The sequence below is a fragment of the Sinocyclocheilus grahami genome, unplaced genomic scaffold, assembly GCF_001515645.1.
Source record: "Sinocyclocheilus grahami isolate Dianchi unplaced genomic scaffold, SAMN03320097.WGS_v1.1 scaffold11.1, whole genome shotgun sequence".
Classification (NCBI taxonomy): Eukaryota; Metazoa; Chordata; class Actinopteri; order Cypriniformes; family Cyprinidae; genus Sinocyclocheilus; species Sinocyclocheilus grahami.
Window position 1 is genome coordinate 2774856 of NW_015505190.1, and position 24267 is coordinate 2799122.

A 24267-nucleotide genomic window follows, 5' to 3' on the forward strand; every position below is an offset into this window, starting at 1 on the left:
CAATGTTTTATAGTTTTGATGAATCCACACAAAAATTGTTTTTACACGTTTTATTAATCTTTAAAATGAAACGTTCAATCTGTAACAATTATTTTCTCAGTAAAGTTTCTTATTTTTCCATTTTGCAAACTAACCGAAATGTGGCATGTTTTAGATTCTGCTTGTAAGAATAAGGAACAATGGTGCCGAATCTTCTTTGAAAGATTTAAGCAGCTGCAATCAATTCCAGTGTATTTGTGTCTGACGTTTAGTCTTGAACTCCTAAATGAACTTATTACAGTCAAATGAATCTGATTCTGTTGCATTCGCAAGTCTTTCATTCTGACTGTAATACTGAGTGAATTGTAATGGCATCTCTAGAACCAGGAAGTCTTGCTCTTGCTCTTCACCACATATATCTACACAGCTACTAATTCCTTTTCAGAACAGGGTATATGTAAATAAAAACTCACTTTTCAAACAAACTAAGTCAGTTGGGATACAAGAAAGTGGCCAGACTGTTGTTTGGACTGAGTCTGATCATGTCAGACTAACACGGCATAAAAGAGTGTTGATTGATATTCGTGTTTTCCTATAAGTAAGAATATGCATAAATGTGCAGGGATTCTGTATTACAACTATTAAAAGGCCCCACCAACTACTCAAGCCACTTCCCCAAGAGATTCACTCCCTAAGCTTTGACTTTTTCCTCAAACCATTGATGAATCTGTTAAGACATCTCAGGCTGTCTGCCCACACCTATAGGTGTGTCTTTGTTGTGCTAGCTCAAAGTGAGATCTTTATGTCACTTACATGAGTGACAGCCATCAGGTGAGGCTCCATAGCTCAGTGGTTAGAGCACTGGTCTTGTAAACCAGGGGTCGTGAGTTCAATTCTCGCTGGGGCCTGATTGGAAACCTTTTGAAAAGTGACTGGTTCTGAAAATGACCCTGAATTTGGGTTGATGAGGACAAAATACCACGACGTACTGTGGTCATTTGGATGAACATGAACCTTCATAGAAGAGGGAAAACTGGGACATGGTCCTGTTCTTCCATAAAGGCTCTTGTTGGCATGAGAAATACAGTCATCCATGAAGATACCACATATCAGACAGATCAACATCAATACAATAAAACCAGAAAATTTATTGACAACATTGTGAGCTGCTCCAACCAGGGGCTTTCAAGAGAAATAAATTATTAACTAATTAATGAAATTATTATTTCTCTAGAGGGTGTGAAACCTATTTCTATTTATTACATACTGTCCTGTAACTCTACAATGCTGTTTTTGTTCTCAATGTGCCACTGTAATACCTTGTGATTCTGGTAGATGCCAGCAAAACAAAAATTATCTATGAATGAGAAGCTACAATGTGCCTAGTATTGTTTCTGGTTCACATACAGATACAAATACAGGTGACATTTTGTCAAATATACAGCATAAGAATAAAAGTATGTTCACTTAATACTAAAGTAGTTGTCTATGGCTCTTTTGTGACATCCTGGATGAGTCAGAGCTGTGCTCTTGAAGGAATTGTTGTCGACCACTTCTGGAAACAATCTTTACTGTTCTCCGCTTTGTTACACTTTATTTCGGCAGTCCACTTTAGACATCCTAGTAACTCTATGTAACTTTGCAACTACATGTAAACTAACGCTCAATATAGTGTTAGCAGACTGTTAGGTTAGGGTTAGGTTTAGTTGATATGTACTTGCAAAGTTACTTATATTCAGTAAAATGAATGTTGAGGGACCATAAAAATAAAGTTTTAGCAGATGTTAATCAGACATTTACTACTATGACTGGCAGTTGACAGTTACAAAGTAATGATAAAGCAGTGACAGTTTTTTTTTTGGAGATAATGGCTCTGGTTCTTTTGAGTCCCAGAGCCGTTGAAATAGCTTTGTATGCCTTTCCGGACTGATGTATTCAAGTCACCTTCTTTCTCATAATTTCTGGAAATTCTTTCACTTTGGCATAGTGTGCTATTGAGGAAGACCTTTAACCAACTTCTTGTTGAAAAAGTTTTAAGTGTTGATTTAACTGAGTAGGGCTGGCAGGAATCAGGCTTGGTCCCATTAGTTTAGCTGATCCCATTATAAATGCTGTTTCATAGAACTATGGGGGCAAATACATTTTCACAAAGGATTATTTGATATTGGATAACTTTTTTGCCTTGATAAGTAACATTATCATTTAAGAACTATATTTTGTGTTTACTCAGGTTGTCTTTGGTTTGTGTGAGATTTTGTTTTTATTTCTGATATCAGGCAAATACTTTTCACAGCACTGTAAATCCAGTCTACACCATCAGAAACTCCACCCTCTTCCTGAAGTGATTCTTGTTTTTCTCTGTTGTGCCATTATCTACCACACAAAAAATAATAACATTAATACTAAATTCAAAATAAAAAAGTCATTTACGTGACGAAAACGCTTCTTCTGATTATAATGGCTGTTTACTTAAAGTCTCACTTCAGAAATTCAAAGTAAAGTTCAGATCATCACTAGAAAGTGTAAGAATTGATTTACTATCTGTGGAAGATCTTACTTGTCCCGTGTGCTGTGAAATCTTCAGTTTTTCCTGTTATTCTGTCATGTGGTCACAATGTCTGTAAAGAATGTCTTCAACACTTCTGGAAAACCAAGAATACTCAGGAGTGTCCCGTCTGCAGGAGAAGATCCTCAAGGAATGAACCACGCATGTGAGTCATTCACTGAAAAGAGGAGTCAATTTCACACTGAGCTTTTGAGTTTTTCTCAAACCATTGAAGCAACTGTTAAGATGCACTATACAGACAATACTAAGACACACTTCTTAATTACTGAATTCTGATTTTTATATCAGACCCATTGCCAAAGGTGTATAAAAGCAAGCACCTAGACTTGTCTGCTTTTACAAACATTTGTGAAAAATGGGTCATTCTGTAGAGCTCAGTGAATTCAAGTGTTTCCAGGGCCAAGCAGCTGGATGCAAGCCTCACAACACCAAGTACAATGCCAAGCCTCGGATGGAGTGGTTTGAAGCATACCGCCTCTGGACTCTGGAAGCATGTTCTGTGGATTGACGAATCATGCTTCTCTGTTTGGCAGTCTGATGGGCGAGTCTGAGTTTGGCAGATTCCAGGAGAATATTACCTGCCTGACTGCATTGTGCCAATTGTAAAGTTTGGTGGAGGAGGGATAATGGTATGGGATTGTTTTTTATGGGTTGGTCCATTACTTTCTAATGAAGGAAAACGTAATGCTTCAGCATACCAAGACATTTTGGATAATGCAATGCTTCTAACTTTGTGGGAACAGTTTGGGGAAGGCCTTTTTCTATTCCTACATGACTGTGCCCCAATGCAAAAAGCAAGGCTCATAGAAACATGGTTAGTTGAGTTTGGTGTGAAAGAACCTGATTGGCCCATACAGAGACCTGCACTCAACCCCAATGAAGACCTTTAAGATGAACTGGCCAGGCCTTCTTGTTCAACTTAGGTGCCTGACTTCACAAATGCTCTACTGGATGAATGGGCAAAATTCCCACGGAAGCTTTCCAAAATCCTATGGAAAGCCTTCACAGAAGATTGTTATTGCTGCAAAAGGGGGACCAACTCTACTACACAATGGTCAGGAGTCCCAATACTTCTGTCCATATAGTGTATCTTAGGCTGTCTGCCAAGTCCTATAGGTGTGTCTTTGTAACACTAACTCAATGTTAGCTCTTTATGTCACTTACGAGTGACACCCATCAGGTGAGGCTCCATAGCTCAGTGGTTAGAGCACTGGTCTTGTAAACCAGGGGTCGCGAGTTCAATCCTCGCTGGGGCCTGGTTGGTAACCTTTTGAAATGTGACCTGAATTTGGGTTAACACTAAATACTGTATGACCTACTATGGCCATTTGGATGAACATAACCCTTCACAGAAGGGAAAACTGGGACTCTCAGTTCTGTATACCAGGTCCTGTTCTTATTCACAGGTTCCTGTTGGCATGAAAAAAAAACATCCTTGAGGAGACCAAATAGCTGGCAGACCAAGATCAAGACTTTGTTTCTGGCAATGTTGTGAGCTGCTCCAATGAGGGCTTTCAAGAGACATAAATAAAAATAAATAAATAAATAATTACCTTCTCTAGAGGGTATAAGACTTATTTCTATTTATCATCTAATTTACATGTTAACTGGTTATAGTATTTGGATCACTTTAAGATCAACACCTTTTACTGTACAATGTTGTATTGAAGTAGTTTTACTGTCTAATTTTAAAAGTTAAGGAGAGTCTCAGTTAAGGATACTTTTCCAGGTTTGTTGGTTTATTTTCTCAATGAGTCACTGTATTTCATGATATCACACAGATTTTTGCTTTGTTAAATTCAAAAAGCAGCTCAATTCAGCACAGAAGATCTTAAGCTTAAAGAAAGAAAGAAAGAAAGAAAGGAGAGTGTAATAAGTTCATCACATCAAGGTGAGGATCAGGAGTCAAATTCTCGATATTTTCAACATAGAATTTATTATGTTGTTGATCACAACAATTAATCTGTTATATGGAAATGCAGAGCTCACAGAGCAGTGGTTTATTATTCAGCACAGTCAAACTCATACCCTATAATTAGAAGCTCCTTTAACACAATTCATTTATGCAAATAATGTTTGAGGAGATACTGAATTGTTTTGTTTTGTTTCTCATTTGTAAGTCGCTTTGGATAAAAACATCTGCTAAATAGCTAAATGTACCTGCACTCAACCCCAATGAAGACCTTTAAGATGAACTGGCCAGGCCTTCTTGTTCAACTTAGGTACCTGATTTCACAAATGCTCTACTGGATGAATGTGCAAAATTCCCACGGAAGCTTTCCAAAATTCTATGGAAAGCCTTCACAGAAGATTGTTATTGCTGCAAAAGGGGGACCAACTCATTTGTAAGTCTCATTTGTAAGTCGCTTTGGATAAAAACATCTGCTAAATAGCTAAATGTAAATGTAAATGTATATTTTCCAGAGATGTAATGCCACAATAAAAAGGTGAGCCATTGTGTCAAATGTGTCTTTAGTTGTGAACTCAAACTCACTACAGTTCTGAAGGGTGTTCCAGAGCCCAAGAAAAGTTTTGAAGGATGACCTGTTCTGAAAATTACCCTGGGCTATAACAAATAAATTCCACGTGGTCAAACACTGTGTAAAGTGTGTGTAAAGACTGTTTGTCTTTCTGTGGATTGGATAAACTTATACAGCGAAGATATTATAATATTATAGATCACTCTTACTTTTTTCTGCTGATTTTACTACAGAATGGGTTGATACCGCAGACAAGCCACTTTGTTCATTCTTGAAGTGAACTTTTACCTGTATGGTGATTTGATTCACTGTTTTGGACTGACACCTTGAATTTGAGAATGAGTTGCATCCATTGGGTTTATGTTTTACGAAAGGGGAGAAGCTGTGAATGTTAATGTTACACATGTTGCTCTATTAACAAATAGTTTATCAAATCAAATTTAAAGTTAATCAAATAGGTAATAGAGATAAGAGAGATTCAAATTTAGCCTAACATATATTATGTTTACATCTGTGCTAGTAATACACACATTTACATTTACATACATTTACATTTAGTCATTTAGCAGACGATTTTATCCAAAGCGACTTAAAAATGAGAACAATAAAAGCAGTCAAAACTAACAAAAGAGCAACAATATATAAGTGCAAATGACAAGTCTCGGTTAGCCTAACAACAAGGTGTATGTATATATATATATATATATTATACACACACACATACACACACACACACACACACACACACACAAAGAAAAACAAGTAGATAGAATATAAAAAAATAGAAAGCTATAGTGAAAGAAGAAAGAGAAGAAAGCTATCTCTACTAGAAAGCTATACACACATATACATTGCAGTCACATTGTCATAAGGTACAGTATAGGAATTTTTACCTAATGAGTAATGTGAAGTAACCCTGTTGGACAACACAACCTGCCACAGTAGAGAACATCTGGTTCAGTCATAGATCCATTCATACTCCTTTGATGCCTTCAATTTTCTTTCATGGTCTGTGGACCCCCTGAAGTAGCCTTGGCCACCCCACATAGAAAAGTCTAGCTCTTCCACTGGTTAAAATAGAAGTGATGAGGACGTCGAAGATCTCGATGAAGATGTTTATTGCAGCATAGCAGTGACAAAGCACATACCTTGGGTTCACCGGAGTCGGAATGTACCCCGAACATCCTAAACTCAAACCTTTTATACAGTTCCAGTTTACTACCATTCATGTAAATTAAGTTGCTCCTGTCATAACAGCTGTGTATGTTAATTCAGTTCTGACACCCCTTTGTCTGAGATGGTTCTCAATGTCCCACACCCGCTCCCATTCTACAACTGGTGACATTTGCTCAGGATGGGATTATCTGAAACCTAACTGTCGACTTTCTTCTTCTCTATAATAATTAAGCCATTTTGGGAAATGAGCATGATCAAACATATATTGTGGAGTGGAATCTGTGTCGAGGCAGACTATAGTTTCTTACAGTTGGTAGATGGCAGCTAAATAAAATGTATCTAGGAGTCATGAGCTATTGTTGTGCACAAGAATAAAAGTTGCTCAATTTAAACAATCCAATAAAAATCTAATGAGTGGAAAAAGTCTATAAGTGGAAATGGGGTCACTTTATAGTGGAGTGACAAATCAAGCTTACGGCCATAAAAATCTATAAGAAGTAAGAACTTATGAATACCTCAAACTGTATGGCAGCACATCAGAAAAGAAACATGATTGAATTGATCAGTATAATTCAACTTGTGCAGTTGTTTAACCATTGCTTGATTCACATACTCACTCCCTTACAGGAAAAACTTGATTCAAATCAACAAAAGAAGGTTCAAAGAACCAGACAATCACTATGAACTCCACCCTCTTTCAAAAAGTATCAGGAAGGATTTCTCTCTTTGGTGCCATAGGGTGACTTATCTCAACAAAAGCAAAAAGGATTCAGTGATGTAGACAGAAGAACATACAAAAAGGATTTTGTATTTCTACTGGACTGAGGCTCTAGAACAAACAACAGACCTTCTGATTCTAACTCAAACTCTTCTGCTTGGATGATGAACAGCCTGTATGTGTTGTGTGCAGAGATTCAGAAAAACATTAATGAAGTTGTTCCATCTTACAAGTTAGGACACGTTCTCTTCTTTACTCCAAGTAATGACATCATAATTTGTGGAAGAAAGTGTAAGAAGTTAGTTTAATTTTTCTTTCAATGCGTCTTTGTAATAAAAATAAAATGTATCCATCCATAAGTAGCTAGTTTGCACTGTATATGCATATACTGAAACTGATCAAACAGATTTTCAGTTTCACTGTTAAATTCAAGGAGCAGCTCAAAACAGCACTGACGTCCTTTCAAGAGAGGCTTAAACACACAGAAAAAAAGTGAAAAGAGAGTATAATAAAACAGTTCTGCAAATCAAGGTAACTAAGTGTAAAATTCTCCGTTTTTTAACACAATTTATATGGACAAAACATATTTAATCTATACAGTATAAAAATTCAGAGGTAAACTTCTCTGTTTTTATATTCAGATCCAGTCTGAGCACACAGAGCGGCAGATTAAAGAGGAGTTTAAGAAGCTTCGTCAGTTTCTGCGAGATGATGAAGACGCTTCAATCACTGCACTGAGGAAAGAGGAAGAGCAGAAGAGTCAGATGATGGAGAAGCTTGAGGAGATGAACAGATAGATCTCAGCTCTATCAGACACAATAAAAGACACAGAGGAGAAGATGAAGGCCAGTGACGTCTCAATTCTAGAAGTAAGAACTGAATGTTTGTTCTTGTGCTCAAAATAACTTGCTCATTGTCCAGCATAGTCAAACTCTCGCCCTGTATTGAGAAGCTCCTTTAACACAATTAATTGCACAATTAATGGAAATATTGATAGTTAGAGGAGATAATTGTTTTGTTCATATTTTGCAGAATTTTAAAGCCACAATGGAAAGGCAGGTGAGATGCTGTGTCATTTGTGTCTTTGATTGTGAACTCACTATGCTCATTGCAGTTCTGACTAGTGGATGCTATTGTTTTATCCAGAGCCCAGAGTTCACAGCAGGATCCACAGATACTTTCAGTAGCTTTGATTAATGTGGCAGATCATCTGAGAAACCTGACCTTCAGAGTCTGGAAGAAGATGCAGGAACTTGTTCAAAACAGTGAGTCAAACATTGCAAATACACGTCTGATTCTGTCTGATGATCTGACCAGTCTGAGACATAGCAAGACACAACAACTGGTTCCTAATAACCCAGAGAGGTTTTACCCATATGCCTGTGTTCTGGGTTCAGAGGGCTTTAACTCAGGAACACACTTTTGGGATGTGGAGGTTGGAGTCAATTCATACTGGATTATTGCTGTAACCACAGAGTCAATCCAAAGGAAGGGAACAGCTTTCTTTTACACCAATGTCTGGTGCATGTGGTATGAAGATGGTAAATATTTCCCACAAAACCCAGAGAAACCCAACAGCACCTTTCCAGTTAAAGAAAAGCTTCAGAGGGTGAGATTGGAGCTGGACTGGGACAGAGGAAAACTGTCATTCTGTGATCCCGTAACTAACACAACACTACACACACTGACAACAACCTTCACAGAGAGAGTCAAGACTTATTGCTATTTATCATCTAATTTACATGTTAACTGGTTATAGTATTTGGATCACTTTAAGATCAACACCTTTTACTGTACAATGTTGTATTGAAGTAGTTTTACTGTCTAATTTTAAAAGTTAAGGAGAGTCTCAGTTAAGGATACTTTTCCAGGTTTGTTGGTTTATTTTCTCAATGAGTCACTGTATTTCATGATATCACACAGATTTTTGCTTTGTTAAATTCAAAAAGCAGCTCAATTCAGCACAGAAGATCTTAAGCTTAAAAAAAGAAAGAAAGAAAGAAAGGAGAGTGTAATAAGTTCATCACATCAAGGTGAGGATCAGGAGTCAAATTCTCGATATTTTCAACATAGAATTTATTATGTTGTTGATCACAACAATTAATCTGTTATATGGAAATGCAGAGCTCACAGAGCAGTGATTTATTATTCAGCACAGTCAAACTCATACCCTATAATTAGAAGCTCCTTTAACACAATTCATTTATGCAAATAATGTTTGAGGAGATACTGAATTGTTTTGTTTTGTTTCTCATTTGTAAGTCGCTTTGGATAAAAACATCTGCTAAATAGCTAAATGTACCTGCACTCAACCCCAATGAAGACCTTTAAGATGAACTGGCCAGGCCTTCTTGTTCAACTTAGGTACCTGATTTCACAAATGCTCTACTGGATGAATGTGCAAAATTCCCACGGAAGCTTTCCAAAATTCTATGGAAAGCCTTCACAGAAGATTGTTATTGCTGCAAAAGGGGGACCAACTCATTTGTAAGTCTCATTTGTAAGTCGCTTTGGATAAAAACATCTGCTAAATAGCTAAATGTAAATGTAAATGTATATTTTCCAGAGATGTAATGCCACAATAAAAAGGTGAGCCATTGTGTCAAATGTGTCTTTAGTTGTGAACTCAAACTCACTACAGTTCTGAAGGGTGTTCCAGAGCCCAAGAAAAGTTTTGAAGCATGACCTGTTCTGAAAATTACCCTGGGCTATAACAAATAAATTCCACGTGGTCAAACACTGTGTAAAGTGTGTGTAAAGACTGTTTGTCTTTCTGTGGATTGGATAAACTTATACAGCGAAGATATTATAATATTATAGATCACTCTTACTTTTTTCTGCTGATTTTACTACAGAATGGGTTGATACCGCAGACAAGCCACTTTGTTCATTCTTGAAGTGAACTTTTACCTGTATGGTGATTTGATTCACTGTTTTGGACTGACACCTTGAATTTGAGAATGAGTTGCATCCATTGGGTTTATGTTTTACGAAAGGGGAGAAGCTGTGAATGTTAATGTTACACATGTTGCTCTATTAACAAATAGTTTATCAAATCAAATTTAAAGTTAATCAAATAGGTAATAGAGATAAGAGAGATTCAAATTTAGCCTAACATATATTATGTTTACATCTGTGCTAGTAATACACACATTTACATTTACATACATTTACATTTAGTCATTTAGCAGACGATTTTATCCAAAGCGACTTAAAAATGAGGACAATAAAAGCAGTCAAAACTAACAAAAGAGCAACAATATATAAGTGCAAATGACAAGTCTCGGTTAGCCTAACAACAAGGTGTATGTATATATATATATATATATTATACACACACACATACACACACACACACACACACACACACACAAAGAAAAACAAGTAGATAGAATATAAAAAAATAGAAAGCTATAGTGAAAGAAGAAAGAGAAGAAAGCTATCTCTACTAGAAAGCTATACACACATATACATTGCAGTCACATTGTCATAAGGTACAGTATAGGAATTTTTACCTAATGAGTAATGTGAAGTAACCCTGTTGGACAACACAACCTGCCACAGTAGAGAACATCTGGTTCAGTCATAGATCCATTCATACTCCTTTGATGCCTTCAATTTTCTTTCATGGTCTGTGGACCCCCTGAAGTAGCCTTGGCCACCCCACATAGAAAAGTCTAGCTCTTCCACTGGTTAAAATAGAAGTGATGAGGACGTCGAAGATCTCGATGAAGATGTTTATTGCAGCATAGCAGTGACAAAGCACATACCTTGGGTTCACCGGAGTCGGAATGTACCCCGAACATCCTAAACTCAAACCTTTTATACAGTTCCAGTTTACTACCATTCATGTAAATTAAGTTGCTCCTGTCATAACAGCTGTGTATGTTAATTCAGTTCTGACACCCCTTTGTCTGAGATGGTTCTCAATGTCCCACACCCGCTCCCATTCTACAACTGGTGACATTTGCTCAGGATGGGATTATCTGAAACCTAACTGTCGACTTTCTTCTTCTCTATAATAATTAAGCCATTTTGGGAAATGAGCATGATCAAACATATATTGTGGAGTGGAATCTGTGTCGAGGCAGACTATAGTTTCTTACAGTTGGTAGATGGCAGCTAAATAAAATGTATCTAGGAGTCATGAGCTATTGTTGTGCACAAGAATAAAAGTTGCTCAATTTAAACAATCCAATAAAAATCTAATGAGTGGAAAAAGTCTATAAGTGGAAATGGGGTCACTTTATAGTGGAGTGACAAATCAAGCTTACGGCCATAAAAATCTATAAGAAGTAAGAACTTATGAATACCTCAAACTGTATGGCAGCACATCAGAAAAGAAACATGATTGAATTGATCAGTATAATTCAACTTGTGCAGTTGTTTAACCATTGCTTGATTCACATACTCACTCCCTTACAGGAAAAACTTGATTCAAATCAACAAAAGAAGGTTCAAAGAACCAGACAATCACTATGAACTCCACCCTCTTTCAAAAAGTATCAGGAAGGATTTCTCTCTTTGGTGCCATAGGGTGACTTATCTCAACAAAAGCAAAAAGGATTCAGTGATGTAGACAGAAGAACATACAAAAAGGATTTTGTATTTCTACTGGACTGAGGCTCTAGAACAAACAACAGACCTTCTGATTCTAACTCAAACTCTTCTGCTTGGATGATGAACAGCCTGTATGTGTTGTGTGCAGAGATTCAGAAAAACATTAATGAAGTTGTTCCATCTTACAAGTTAGGACACGTTCTCTTCTTTACTCCAAGTAATGACATCATAATTCGTGGAAGAAAGTGTAAGAAGTTAGTTTAATTTTTCTTTCAATGCGTCTTTGTAATAAAAATAAAATGTATCCATCCATAAGTAGCTAGTTTGCACTGTATATGCATATACTGAAACTGATCAAACAGATTTTCAGTTTCACTGTTAAATTCAAGGAGCAGCTCAAAACAGCACTGACGTCCTTTCAAGAGAGGCTTAAACACACAGAAAAAAAGTGAAAAGAGAGTATAATAAAACAGTTCTGCAAATCAAGGTAACTAAGTGTAAAATTCTCCGTTTTTTAACACAATTTATATGGACAAAACATATTTAATCTATACAGTATAAAAATTCAGAGGTAAACTTCTCTGTTTTTATATTCAGATCCAGTCTGAGCACACAGAGCGGCAGATTAAAGAGGAGTTTAAGAAGCTTCGTCAGTTTCTGCGAGATGATGAAGACGCTTCAATCACTGCACTGAGGAAAGAGGAAGAGCAGAAGAGTCAGATGATGGAGAAGCTTGAGGAGATGAACAGATAGATCTCAGCTCTATCAGACACAATAAAAGACACAGAGGAGAAGATGAAGGCCAGTGACGTCTCAATTCTAGAAGTAAGAACTGAATGTTTGTTCTTGTGCTCAAAATAACTTGCTCATTGTCCAGCATAGTCAAACTCTCGCCCTGTATTGAGAAGCTCCTTTAACACAATTAATTGCACAATTAATGGAAATATTGATAGTTAGAGGAGATAATTGTTTTGTTCATATTTTGCAGAATTTTAAAGCCACAATGGAAAGGCAGGTGAGATGCTGTGTCATTTGTGTCTTTGATTGTGAACTCACTATGCTCATTGCAGTTCTGACTAGTGGATGCTATTGTTTTATCCAGAGCCCAGAGTTCACAGCAGGATCCACAGATGCTTTCAGGAGCTTTGGTTAATGTGGCAAATTACCTGAGAAACCTGACCTTCAGAGTCTGGAAGAAGATGCAGGAACTTGTTCAAAACAGTGAGTCTTTTAAAGAGCTAAGATGTTACAGACATAATGTTAACTTATGCAAGGTCCTTACTTAAATTCTCAGGGTCACAGGAACATTTTTTATGGGCAGGCCCCTTCCTGACCACTGTAAATTAATGTTAAAATAAATTAAAAAGATGATCTGCCAAAAACAGCACTCACCAAAATCCTAGTAGACTGTCAGCAAAAAAAGTTTCAGCAATAGGACAGGTATTTATTAGTAATAATGTTCACTAATGCTATTTAAGTCGTCTGAATAAAAGCACGTTTGTATCTCTCCTCAGCTCCTGTGACTCTAGACCCAAACACTGCACCTCCACGTCTGATTCTGTCTGATGATCTGACCAGTCTGAGACGTAGCAAGACACAGCAACTGGTTCCTGATAATCCAGAGAGATTTGATCAATATTCCTGCGCTCTTGGTTCAGAGGGATTTAACTCAGGAAAACACTTCTGGGATGTGGAGGTTGGAGACAATTCATGGTGGATTATTGGTGTAACCACAGAATCAAATAAGAGGAAGGGAGCAGATTTCTTTAACACCAATGTCTGGTGTGTTTGGTACAAACATGATGAATATATCTCACAGTCTCCAGAGATCCCCAACAACCCCCTTTTCAGTTAAAGAGAAGCTCCAGAGGGTGAGACTGGAGCTGGACTGGGACAGAGGAAAACTATCATTTTGTGATGCCTTAAGTAACAAACATTTGCGCACACTGACAACCATCTTCACAGAGAAAGTCTTTCCATTCTTTGATAGTCTAAGAATATTACCAGCAGCAAAATTGGTTGTTCGAGTCTGATCTGACTGATCCTGAGTGAACCTATTACAGTTAAATGAATCTGAATTCTTCTGAATTCGCTGTCAAAATGAGTGTTGTAGGTTAATGCTATATTCATTTCTTGTATTGACCATCTCTACTACCACTGTCTTGCTCTTAACAAGTCTAACTTGACCCATAAACACTGTCACTTTTTGCATGTTAAGTTTTTTCAGTTCCATCCTGCAATTGGGTTTCTCAGGAATTGATCACCCTATATGGTGATTGGTGAGGTGATGAAATGAATCATTGTCTGATAATTAAGCCATTTAAAGGTAGGGTAGGCAGTTTCTGAGCTATTAGTGTCACCTGCGGTAACCTAGTACAAAAATAAAGTAATTTTCTAACAACCATTGTAAACGCTCCTTTCGCACATAACACTTTCCCCAACTCAAACGTCACAAAAACAGCTATTACAGGTCTGTAAATCTATTAAAAAGAAGGCAAAAAAAAGTCGACTTCTTTTAATACATGGTCGAACATATTAGGAAAACTTTTAACTTTAAGTTTAGCTTACCTGTCAAGAAGAAACTTTGCAAGATTGTTGTATCGATTGAAACCCAAATATCCCAACAAATACTGTAAAACACTGCCAATGTTTACCCTTGTTTTACCCCACTGTCTTTCTCTGTGTATTTTAGCATGGATAATTAATTTATTTTATATGCCTGTATGTTCGGAATATGCCTGTGTTCTGGTTTCAAAGGGCTTTAACTCAGGAACACACTTCTGGGATGTGGAGGTTGGAGACAATTCATGGTGGATTATTGGAGTAACCACAGAATCAAATAAAAGGAAGGGTAGAGTTTTCTTTAACACCAATGTCTGGTGTGTTTGGTACAAAGATGATGAATATTTCTCACAATCCCCAGAGAAACCCAACAGTCTTTTTCCAGTTAAAGAGAAGCTTCAGAGGGTGAGATTGGAGCTGGACTGGGACAGAGGAAAACTGTCATTCTGTGATCCCCGTAACTAACAAACATCTATGCACAATAACAACCACCTTCACAGAGAGTCTTTCCATTCTTTCATTGTCATAATGTAGCCTCCACTCTGCAAATATTACCGGCTAAAGTGGTTGTAACCACAGAAAAACAGTGAGAGATTTTGCAGGATTACTATAAAGTTTACAGCAGGGATCCTCAAATCTGGCCCATGAGATCCACTTTCCTGCAGAGTTTAGCTCAAACACACCTGAGCAAGCTAATCAATGTCTTCAGGATCATTAGAAAATCACAGGTAGGGGAGTTTGATCAGGGTTGGAGCTAAACTCTGCAGCACATTGGCCCTCCAGGGCAAGATTTGAGGAACCCTGGTTTACAGGATAACACTCCCTTTGGGATGAACAATACAGCAAAGAATTGTTATTGCTCGTTTTCATATCATTCTCTTGTCATTTAGTCATACAGGAGTGAATAACAGTAGTGGTTTTTGAAATATGTGCCAAATCGTTTGTTCTATAGCAGCACACAGCAAGCAAACATGTGCTTCTGGATGGTTAAATGTTGCAAATGTTTGTTCCATAAGGCAATGAAGAGTTGTATGAATACATAGTAGAGAGCTTTTGATAAAACTGTTTATATGCCACATCTCAATGGTGTGATATAATTGTCTCTGCACGTGAACCGATCATCTCTTCCTCTTTACTAGTTATATCACAAAATAAACAGGAAAGAGCATGAGAAGGTATATTGTTTCAACCACGGAATAATGTACACACCATTTTTCAAGTTCAAGTCCACCTGTCTTGAGTTTGTTGTCAGACAAAATGGCATATTCGCCATTATGATGGGTCAGATCGCCTGGCGGTCAAACTCCTGGGGAGGGTCAATTGTTATTGGCAATAGTTTAAGTATTTTGATTGATTGACGTTAAATTGATTAAATTCAAGTATTTGACACTAAAGACAACACAGACACAATTACTAAGGTGGTGATAAAACTGCACCCGGAAATCAATTTCAGGGGGCAAAAAGTGGTATAAAATATATAAATATTATAATTATAATTTGTAGCAAATATTTTTTGTTTGTTTCACTGCAGCTGTAAGAAAAATTACTCATGGTACTGAATCTGCCTTGATATTAAAGATTGAAATGGCCACCCGACTGTAGTTGTTTTCAAACACAATATCAGTAAGGCCTTGAACTCCTGAATGACCTTATGCTCAAATGAATCTAAGTCTTCTGCACTCTTAAGTTGTATGTTAATAGCATCACCAGTACCAAAGTTTTCCTTATAACAAGTCTGTCTTTAGCTCTAACTCCACGGTCAACATACATATACCTTTTGTCAGTTTTGCTTATCATCATCTAATTTACAGGAGTTTAGTTTACAATGCTCTCTTAATGTTGTTCAATTTAAAAAATTGAGGCTTTCTTGGTTAGAATGTGTGGGAAATAAAAATATATTAAGCCAACTGTGACAACACTGTACTTTGTATTGTTAGTGGTTCAACAAAGTTACACATATAGGTGATCTCAGATTTCATTTTGCCAAACAAACATCATAAGAATTCAAGTAGTTCATTTAAACAACACACCGAAAACCTAAATGTAAAAAAATCTGAATTATTTTGTGCTAAATTAATCAAATTAAAGGTGGCAACTATAAACAAACACAAGGAACAGAATGTGATATGATAAATGTATCTTAGTCCTTTACATCCACTGGTCAGTCAGCATTTAAAAGTGCATTTAGGAAAGATTTATATTCTCTCTCATGGCACAATGCAGGTGGCTTTACGGAGAGCCAGGTATCCTGTCACCACATCTGTGGGCAACTGACGGATGTAGGAAAACTCTTCTGTTGATGCAAAGTGCAGTTTAGTCTGAGGGTCAGTGTAGTTTGCCTGGGAAACAAAGATACAAACATCATTAAGCATAGTTAGACAATACTACTACTCGCATACAATTGCGACTGCTTCCAAATTATTAACAGACAACATTCTCCAACAGACTCACCGGCAGACCTGATATGTCCGAGTACTTTTTAACAGGTTTCATAGAAGGAGGCGTATCTAAGCTGCAATCTGACAGACAAAAACAAAAAAAGACTTTTAAATGTTGTCAAATTAAATCAACACAGAACAACATTTAAAGGTATAAATGCATTAGTTTACTGACATGATTTGACAATTAGATTAGATTGTATTATTATTTTAACTATATCTTTATCGTCATTGGTGTGAACAGGACTTTTAGTCTGATTTATAAGTGTTTTTTTTTGTTTGTTACTTTTGTAAGTCAGACTCACAGTTAGGATCAGTGATTTTCCAGGGCAGTGTTTTCTCCGCTGCTAAAATCTGCTTGAGATTTTTCCACGTCCGATTTTTCTTCCCTGCTGCTGCTCCACCAATACCCGAGTGCTAGTGAAGGAGGAAGAACTTATGAATGGATTGAACTGGAACACAGAACATTTTAGATTTTATTCTAATCTAAAAAAAAAATCTTACTACAAAGTTGGGGTCTTTAAAAGGAAGACATTTGGCAGAAGTCTCTACATCAACAACTCCCACTGGTTTTCCTTCAAAAGTCGACTCCACTGGAGCAACCTGTGACAAATGCTGCACCATCGATGGGAAACATAATGAAGCAAAAAACGTAAACAGTAGACCTGTTATGTATAGGGCTAGAGTTAGTTCTTTACCGGAGCCTGAGTCGTTGAAGACGCAGGTTGTGTTTTCTTTTTGCTGCTGCTGCTGCTGCTGCTGCTGCTGCTGTTGTTATTTGGCTGCGGGCTTGTGTGGGTCGCAGGACTGGCGGTTCGTTTCTTGCTCCGGGCCTGAGCAACTAACGCCGCCGCTGTCTGAGCTTTACCCGCCGAGAGCGTCGCTGGATTTAAATCCCTTGCTTTTGATACTCCCGGTTCAGAAGAGGCAGACATTTGTCTTCATTGACTTTTAACAATCATAACCTGAAATGTTGTATACACGTTAGCCTGCAGCTCTTCACAACATCCCGTTAACCCGGAAGCAATTAGAAAGTGCCAGGTTTTTGTATTCTGTTGCTGCACTCAATTTCCCTCGATGGTTCCGCTGGTTGTGTAGAACAAATATAAAACAACATGAAAGATCATTGTCATTTATATATTTACACTAAAATGAATAATCTTTCAGCTTGTTTATGTGTTTTACTTTTCAGTTAGATATGACTAATACTTGTTGATATCTGAACTGAAAACAATGATATGGATGCCCTACATAAAATGATTGAGCCTATTTCAGTAATATATTTCCAGTTTAATTTGAAATGCATTGCTTATTCCCTTTCACAGCAGTTAGCACTGAAGTTAAGTTTGATTTATGCTCTATGACAGACTCATTATAGAATACAAGAGGGTAATGGCATTTATATTTCAATCGCATGTGTTACTGGGGGAAATAAATGACTAATTAACTTTGTTAAAAACAGATGTCAGGTAATTATTTCTCTTCTCTCTGAAGAGTTTGATACAACATCCACCACAGTGGCATTTGTCCTTCATGTCTCCCTTCTCGTCTGTCTTTCACTGAGAAATGTAATGAAATTGTACACAGCATCAAAAACAGTTATTTCAATTTTAACCATTATCAGTGTAGTTGTAAATTTGTGATTTTAACTGATGTACAGACCAAACCACTTAATATGAAAACATTGATATTTCTTCTCGTTAAGGATGTCTAACTTGAGTTTATTTTTATAGCAATCAGGTATATAGAGTTATGGATATATTAAAAATATTACTTTCTTCATATTTTGCCTATTTTACATCATATCCACAGAGATGAGGCTTCAAAGAGGTGAGTGTTACCTTTCCTCATTTCATTCTCTCTGTTCTTGTCCTTTCTTTGAATGCCATTACTTGTCATTTCACCTTTTCTGCCATCTCAAATGTCAACTTCAGAGTTCACTTCGTTCTCTTTCATATGGACCCCTCTGAATGTTTTGAAGTGAAATATTGTTGGAGACATAAAGAGAAAAATGTGAGAGAGAAATCACCCCATGCAGAGCTACATGCTCAGTAGGACATTATGCTGTCCTTGAGTTTATTCAGTGCTTCCAGTACTTTTATCATTCAAACTTCTATTCATAAAGCAGGCTGTGTATTCTTCTTTATTCTGCCTGGATTACTTAAAAATGTAACAACAAAAAGTGATCCTGCTGTTCTAAAAGCAAAGGCATTGTTTTAATACAAAGGCGTAGCATTTCGTGATTTTTGTAAATATTACCCCGTAGAGTCATATTAGGTTCATTTTACCAGCATATCAACAAGTTGTCTGGTAGGTTAATAATATTATTCACGAACACACAGCGTTTAGGTCTGCGATGCAGGATGTGCAGTAAAAATGGCTGATAATTGCTGTGACGTTTGAAATGCTTTGAATCATGAAGCATTTCTATAAAACTAACATATTCAAACACAAATGGCCCAACATCAACTCTTTCTTTCTCTTTTCTACAGCAGTAGTTCTCTGCCTTTTTCAGCCAATATTCAAAGACTTCCTCATATAGGCTAAGATATTTCCTCTGGGCGTAACTAACACAACACTACACACACTGACAACAACCTTCACAGAGAGAGTCTTCCCAATGTTTTATAGTTTTGATGAATCCACACAAAAATTATGTTTTTACATGTTTTATTAATCTTTAAAATGAAATGTTCAATCTGTAACCATTTTTTTCTCAGTAAAGTTTCTTATTTTTCCATTTTGCAAACTAACCGAAATGTGGCATGTTTTAGATTCTGCTTGTGAGAATAAGGAACGATGGTGCCGAATCTTCTTTGAAAGATTTAAGCAGCTGCAATCAATTCCAGTGTATTTGTGTCTGACGTTTAGTCTTGAACTCCTAAATGAACTTATTACAGACAAATGAATCTGATTCTATTGCATTCTCAAGTCTTTCATTCTGACTGTAATACTGAGTGAATTGTAATGGCATCTCTAGAACCAGGAAGTCTTGCTCTTGCTCTTCACCACATATATCTACACAGCTACTGATTTCTTTTCAGAACAGGGTATATGTAAATAAAAACTCACTTTTCAAACAAACTAAGTCAGTTGGGATACAAGAAAGTGGCCAGACTGTTGTTTGGACTGAGTCTGATCATGTCAGACTAACACAGCATAAAAGAGTGTTGATTGATATTCGTGTTTTCCTATAAGTAAGAATATGCATAAATGTGCAGGGATTCTGTATTACAACTATTAAAAGGCCCCACCAACTACTCAAGCCACTTCCCCAAGAGATTCACTCCCTAAGCTTTGACTTTTTCCTCAAACCATTGATGAATCTGTTAAGACATCTCTGGCTGTCTGCCCACACCTATAGGTGTGTCTTTGTTGTGCTAGCTCAAAGTGAGATCTTTATGTCACTTACATGAGTGACAGCCATCAGGTGAGGCTCCATAGCTCAGTGGTTAGAGCACTGGTCTTGTAAACCAGGGGTCGTGAGTTCAATTCTCGCTGGGGCCTGATTGGAAACCTTTTGAAAAGTGACCGGTTCTGAAAATGACCCTGAATTTGGGTTGATGAGGACAAAATGCCACATGACAAAACCAGAAAATTTATTTACAACATTGTGAGCTGCTCCAACCAGGGGCTTTCAAGAGAAATAAATTATTAACTAATTAATGAAATTATTATTTCTCTAGAGGGTGGGAAACCTATTTCTATTTATTACATACTGTCCCGTAACTCTACAATGCTGTTTTTGTTCTCAATGTGCCACTGTAATACCTTGTGATTCTGGTAGATGCCAGCAAAACAAAAATTATCTATGAATGAGAAGCTACAATGTGCCTAGTATTGTTTCTGGTTCACATACAGATACAAATACAGGTGACATTTTGTCAAATATACAGCATAAGAATAAAAGTATGTTCACTTAATACTAAAGTAGTTGTCTATGGCTCTTTTGTGACATCCTGGATGAGTCAGAGCTGTGCTCTTGAAGGAATTGTTGTCGACCACTTCTGGAAACAATCTTTACTGTTCTCCGCTTTGTTACACTTTATTTCGGCAGTCCACTTTAGACATCCTAGTAACTCTATGTAACTTTGCAGGCATCTCTAGAACCAGGAAGTCTTGCTCTTGCTCTTCACCACATATATCTACACAGCTACTGATTCCTTTTCAGAACAGGGTATATGTAAATAAAAACTCACTTTTCAAACAAACTAAGTCAGTTGGGATACAAGAAAGTGGCCAGACTGTTGTTTGGACTGAGTCTGATCATGTCAGACTAACACGGCATAAAAGAGTGTTGATTGATATTCGTGTTTTCCTATAAGTAAGAATATGCATAAATGTGCAGGGATTCTGTATTACAACTATTAAAAGGCCCCACCAACTACTCAAGCCACTTCCCCAAGAGATTCACTCCCTAAGCTTTGACTTTTTCCTCAAACCATTGATGAATCTGTTAAGACATCTCTGGCTGTCTGCCCACACCTATAGGTGTGTCTTTGTTGTGCTAGCTCAAAGTGAGATCTTTATTTCACTTACATGAGTGACAGCCATCAAGTGAGGCTCCATAGCTCAGTGGTTAGAGCACTGGTCTTGTAAACCAGGGGTCGTGAGTTCAATTCTCGCTGGGGCCTGATTGGAAACCTTTTGAAAAGTGACCGGTTCTGAAAATGACCCTGAATTTGGGTTGATGAGGACAAAATGCCACATGACAAAACCAGAAAATTTATTTACAACATTGTGAGCTGCTCCAACCAGGGGCTTTCAAGAGAAATAAATTATTAACTAATTAATGAAATTATTATTTCTCTAGAGGGTGGGAAACCTATTTCTATTTATTACATACTGTCCCGTAACTCTACAATGCTGTTTTTGTTCTCAGTGTGCCACTGTAATAACTCGCAATGCTGGTAGATGGCAGCAGTAGTATCTATGAATGAGAAGCTACAATGTGCCTAGTGTTTCTGGTTCACATACAGATACAAATACAGGTGACATTTTGTCAAATATACAGCATAAGAATAAAAGTATGTTCACTTAATACTAAAGTAGTTGTCTATGGCTCTTTTGTGACATCCTGGATGAGTCAGAGCTGTGCTCTTGAAGGAATTGTTGTCGACCACTTCTGGAAACAATCTTTACTGTTCTCCGCTTTGTTACACTTTATTTCGGCAGTCCACTTTAGACATCCTAGTAACTCTATGTAACTTTGCAACTACATGTAAACTAACTCTCAATATTAGTTAGTAGGCTGTTAGGTTAGGGAGGGTTAGGGTTAGGTTTAGTTGATGTGTACTTGCAAAGTTACTTATAGTCAGTCAAATTAATGTTGAGGGACCATAAAAATAAAGTTTTAGCAGATGTTAATCAGACATTTACTACTATGACTGGCAGTTGGCAGTTACAAAGTAATGATAAAGCAGTTTTTTTTTTGGAGATAATGGCTCTGGTTCTTTTGAGTCCCAGAGCCGTTGAAATAGCTTTGTATGCCTTTCCGGACTGATGTATTCAAGTCACCTTCTTTCTCATAATTTCTGGAAATTCTATTACTTTGTCATAGTGTGCTATTGAGGAAGACCTTTAACCTTTAACTTCTTGTTGAAAAAGTTTTAAGTGTTTATTTAAAGGGGTCATATGATGTTGCTAAAAAGAACATTATGTTGTGCATTTGGTGTAATGCAATGTGTTTATGCCGTTTAAGGTTAAAAAAACACATTATTTTCCACAATGTACATTATTGTTGCTCCTCTATGCCCCACCTTTCTGAAACGCGTCAATTTTTACAAAGCTCATCGGTCTGAAAAACGAGGTGTACGCTGATTGGCCAGCTATCCAGTGCGTTGTGATTGGCTGATTGGCTGAAGTGTGTGACGGAAATGTTACACCCCTTAACAACATACTGTGATGCCGTCTCCCGGCACAACAAGACAAAAAGACAAAAACCCATTACAAACGAGGCCGTTGTTGCATCCAGTGGGGACATAATTACTGATTATAATGACTTATACTCCAGACTGTTGTTTGGACTGAGTCTGATCATGTCAGACTAACACAGCATAAAAGAGTGTTGATTGATATTCGTGTTTTCCTATAAGTAAGAATATGCATAAATGTGCAGGGATTCTGTATTACAACTATTAAAAGGCCCCACCAACTACTCAAGCCACTTCCCCAAGAGATTCACTCCCTAAGCTTTGACTTTTTCCTCAAACCATTGATGAATCTGTTAAGACATCTCTGGCTGTCTGCCCACACCTATAGGTGTGTCTTTGTTGTGCTAGCTCAAAGTGAGATCTTTATGTCACTTACATGAGTGACAGCCATCAAGTGAGGCTCCATAGCTCAGTGGTTAGAGCACTGGTCTTGTAAACCAGGGGTCGTGAGTTCAATTCTCGCTGGGGCCTGATTGGAAACCTTTTGAAAAGTGACCGGTTCTGAAAATGACCCTGAATTTGGGTTGATGAGGACAAAATGCCACATGACAAAACCAGAAAATTTATTTACAACATTGTGAGCTGCTCCAACCAGGGGCTTTCAAGAGAAATAAATTATTAACTAATTAATGAAATTATTATTTCTCTAGAGGGTGGGAAACCTATTTCTATTTATTACATACTGTCCCGTAACTCTACAATGCTGTTTTTGTTCTCAGTGTGCCACTGTAATAACTCGCAATGCTGGTAGATGGCAGCAGTAGTATCTATGAATGAGAAGCTACAATGTGCCTAGTGTTTCTGGTTCACATACAGATACAAATACAGGTGACATTTTGTCAAATATACAGCATAAGAATAAAAGTATGTTCACTTAATACTAAAGTAGTTGTCTATGGCTCTTTTGTGACATCCTGGATGAGTCAGAGCTGTGCTCTTGAAGGAATTGTTGTCGACCACTTCTGGAAACAATCTTTACTGTTCTCCGCTTTGTTACACTTTATTTCGGCAGTCCACTTTAGACATCCTAGTAACTCTATGTAACTTTGCAACTACATGTAAACTAACTCTCAATATTAGTTAGTAGGCTGTTAGGTTAGGGAGGGTTAGGGTTAGGGTTAGGTTTAGTTGATGTGTACTTGCAAAGTTACTTATAGTCAGTAAAATTAATGTTGAGGGACCATAAAAATAAAGTTTTAGCAGATGTTAATCAGACATTTACTACTATGACTGGCAGTTGGCAGTTACAAAGTAATGATAAAGCAGTTTTTTTTTTGGAGATAATGGCTCTGGTTCTTTTGAGTCCCAGAGCCGTTGAAATAGCTTTGTAAGGCTTTCCGGACTGATGTATTCAAGCCACCTTCTTTCTCATAATTTCTGGAAATTCTATTACTTTGTCATAGTGTGCTATTGAGGAAGACCTTTAACCTTTAACTTCTTGTTGAAAAAGTTTTAAGTGTTTATTTAAAGGGGTCATATGATGTTGCTAAAAAGAACATTATGTTGTGCATTTGGTGTAATGCAATGTGTTTATGCCGTTTAAGGTTAAAAAAACACATTATTTTCCACAATGTACATTATTGTTGCTCCTCTATGCCCCACCTTTCTGAAACGCGTCAATTTTTACAAAGCTCATCGGTCTGAAAAACGAGGTGTACGCTGATTGGCCAGCTATCCAGTGCGTTGTGATTGGCTGAATACCTCAAGTGTGTGACGGAAATGTTACACCCCTTAACAACATACTGTGATGCCGTCTCCCGGCACAACAAGACAAAACCAATAAAACCCATTACAAACGAGGCCGTTGTTGCATCCAGTGGGGACATAATTACTGATTATAATGACTTATACTTAT

The 24267-nt window shown here is 37.3% G+C and overlaps 1 protein-coding gene and 5 non-coding genes across 6 annotated transcripts; 5 read left to right on the forward strand and 1 right to left on the reverse strand.

The window, feature by feature from the left end:
- Nucleotides 1–814: 814 nt before the first annotated feature.
- Nucleotides 815–887, forward strand: trnat-ugu (transfer RNA threonine (anticodon UGU)). Its single transcript has one exon. It is a non-coding gene; the product is annotated as a tRNA-Thr (tRNA).
- Nucleotides 888–3729: 2842 nt separating this feature from the next.
- trnat-ugu (transfer RNA threonine (anticodon UGU)) lies at nt 3730–3802 on the forward strand. Its single transcript has one exon. It is a non-coding gene; the product is annotated as a tRNA-Thr (tRNA).
- A 12149-nt stretch (nt 3803–15951) lies between these two features.
- Nucleotides 15952–17522, reverse strand: LOC107596621 (INO80 complex subunit C-like). Its single transcript, XM_016287383.1, has 5 exons — nt 17178–17522; nt 16984–17094; nt 16785–16896; nt 16493–16560; nt 15952–16380 (listed from the first exon to the last, which is right to left on the reverse strand). Exons 1-5 carry the CDS (start codon nt 17412–17414, stop codon nt 16249–16251), a joined length of 660 nt encoding a protein of 219 aa, XP_016142869.1. The 5' UTR covers nt 17415–17522; the 3' UTR covers nt 15952–16248.
- A 2391-nt stretch (nt 17523–19913) lies between these two features.
- trnat-ugu (transfer RNA threonine (anticodon UGU)) lies at nt 19914–19986 on the forward strand. The gene has a single exon. It is a non-coding gene; the product is annotated as a tRNA-Thr (tRNA).
- Nucleotides 19987–21040: 1054 nt separating this feature from the next.
- Nucleotides 21041–21113, forward strand: trnat-ugu (transfer RNA threonine (anticodon UGU)). The gene has a single exon. It is a non-coding gene; the product is annotated as a tRNA-Thr (tRNA).
- A 1697-nt stretch (nt 21114–22810) lies between these two features.
- Nucleotides 22811–22883, forward strand: trnat-ugu (transfer RNA threonine (anticodon UGU)). Its single transcript has one exon. It is a non-coding gene; the product is annotated as a tRNA-Thr (tRNA).
- Nucleotides 22884–24267: the final 1384 nt, after the last annotated feature.

Excerpts from the sequence above, each read along its gene's own strand:
- LOC107596621 (XM_016287383.1), bottom strand. The coding sequence starts at position 17,414 with ATGTCTGCCTCTTCTGAACCGGGAGTATCAAAAGCAAGGGATTTAAAT. Across the intron at positions 16,897-16,983 it reads TTAAAGACCCCAACTTTGTA|CACTCGGGTATTGGTGGAGC; the intron begins GTAAGATTTTTT and ends CTCCTTCACTAG. Across the intron at positions 16,561-16,784 it reads GAAAATCACTGATCCTAACT|ATTGCAGCTTAGATACGCCT; the intron begins GTGAGTCTGACT and ends TTTGTCTGTCAG.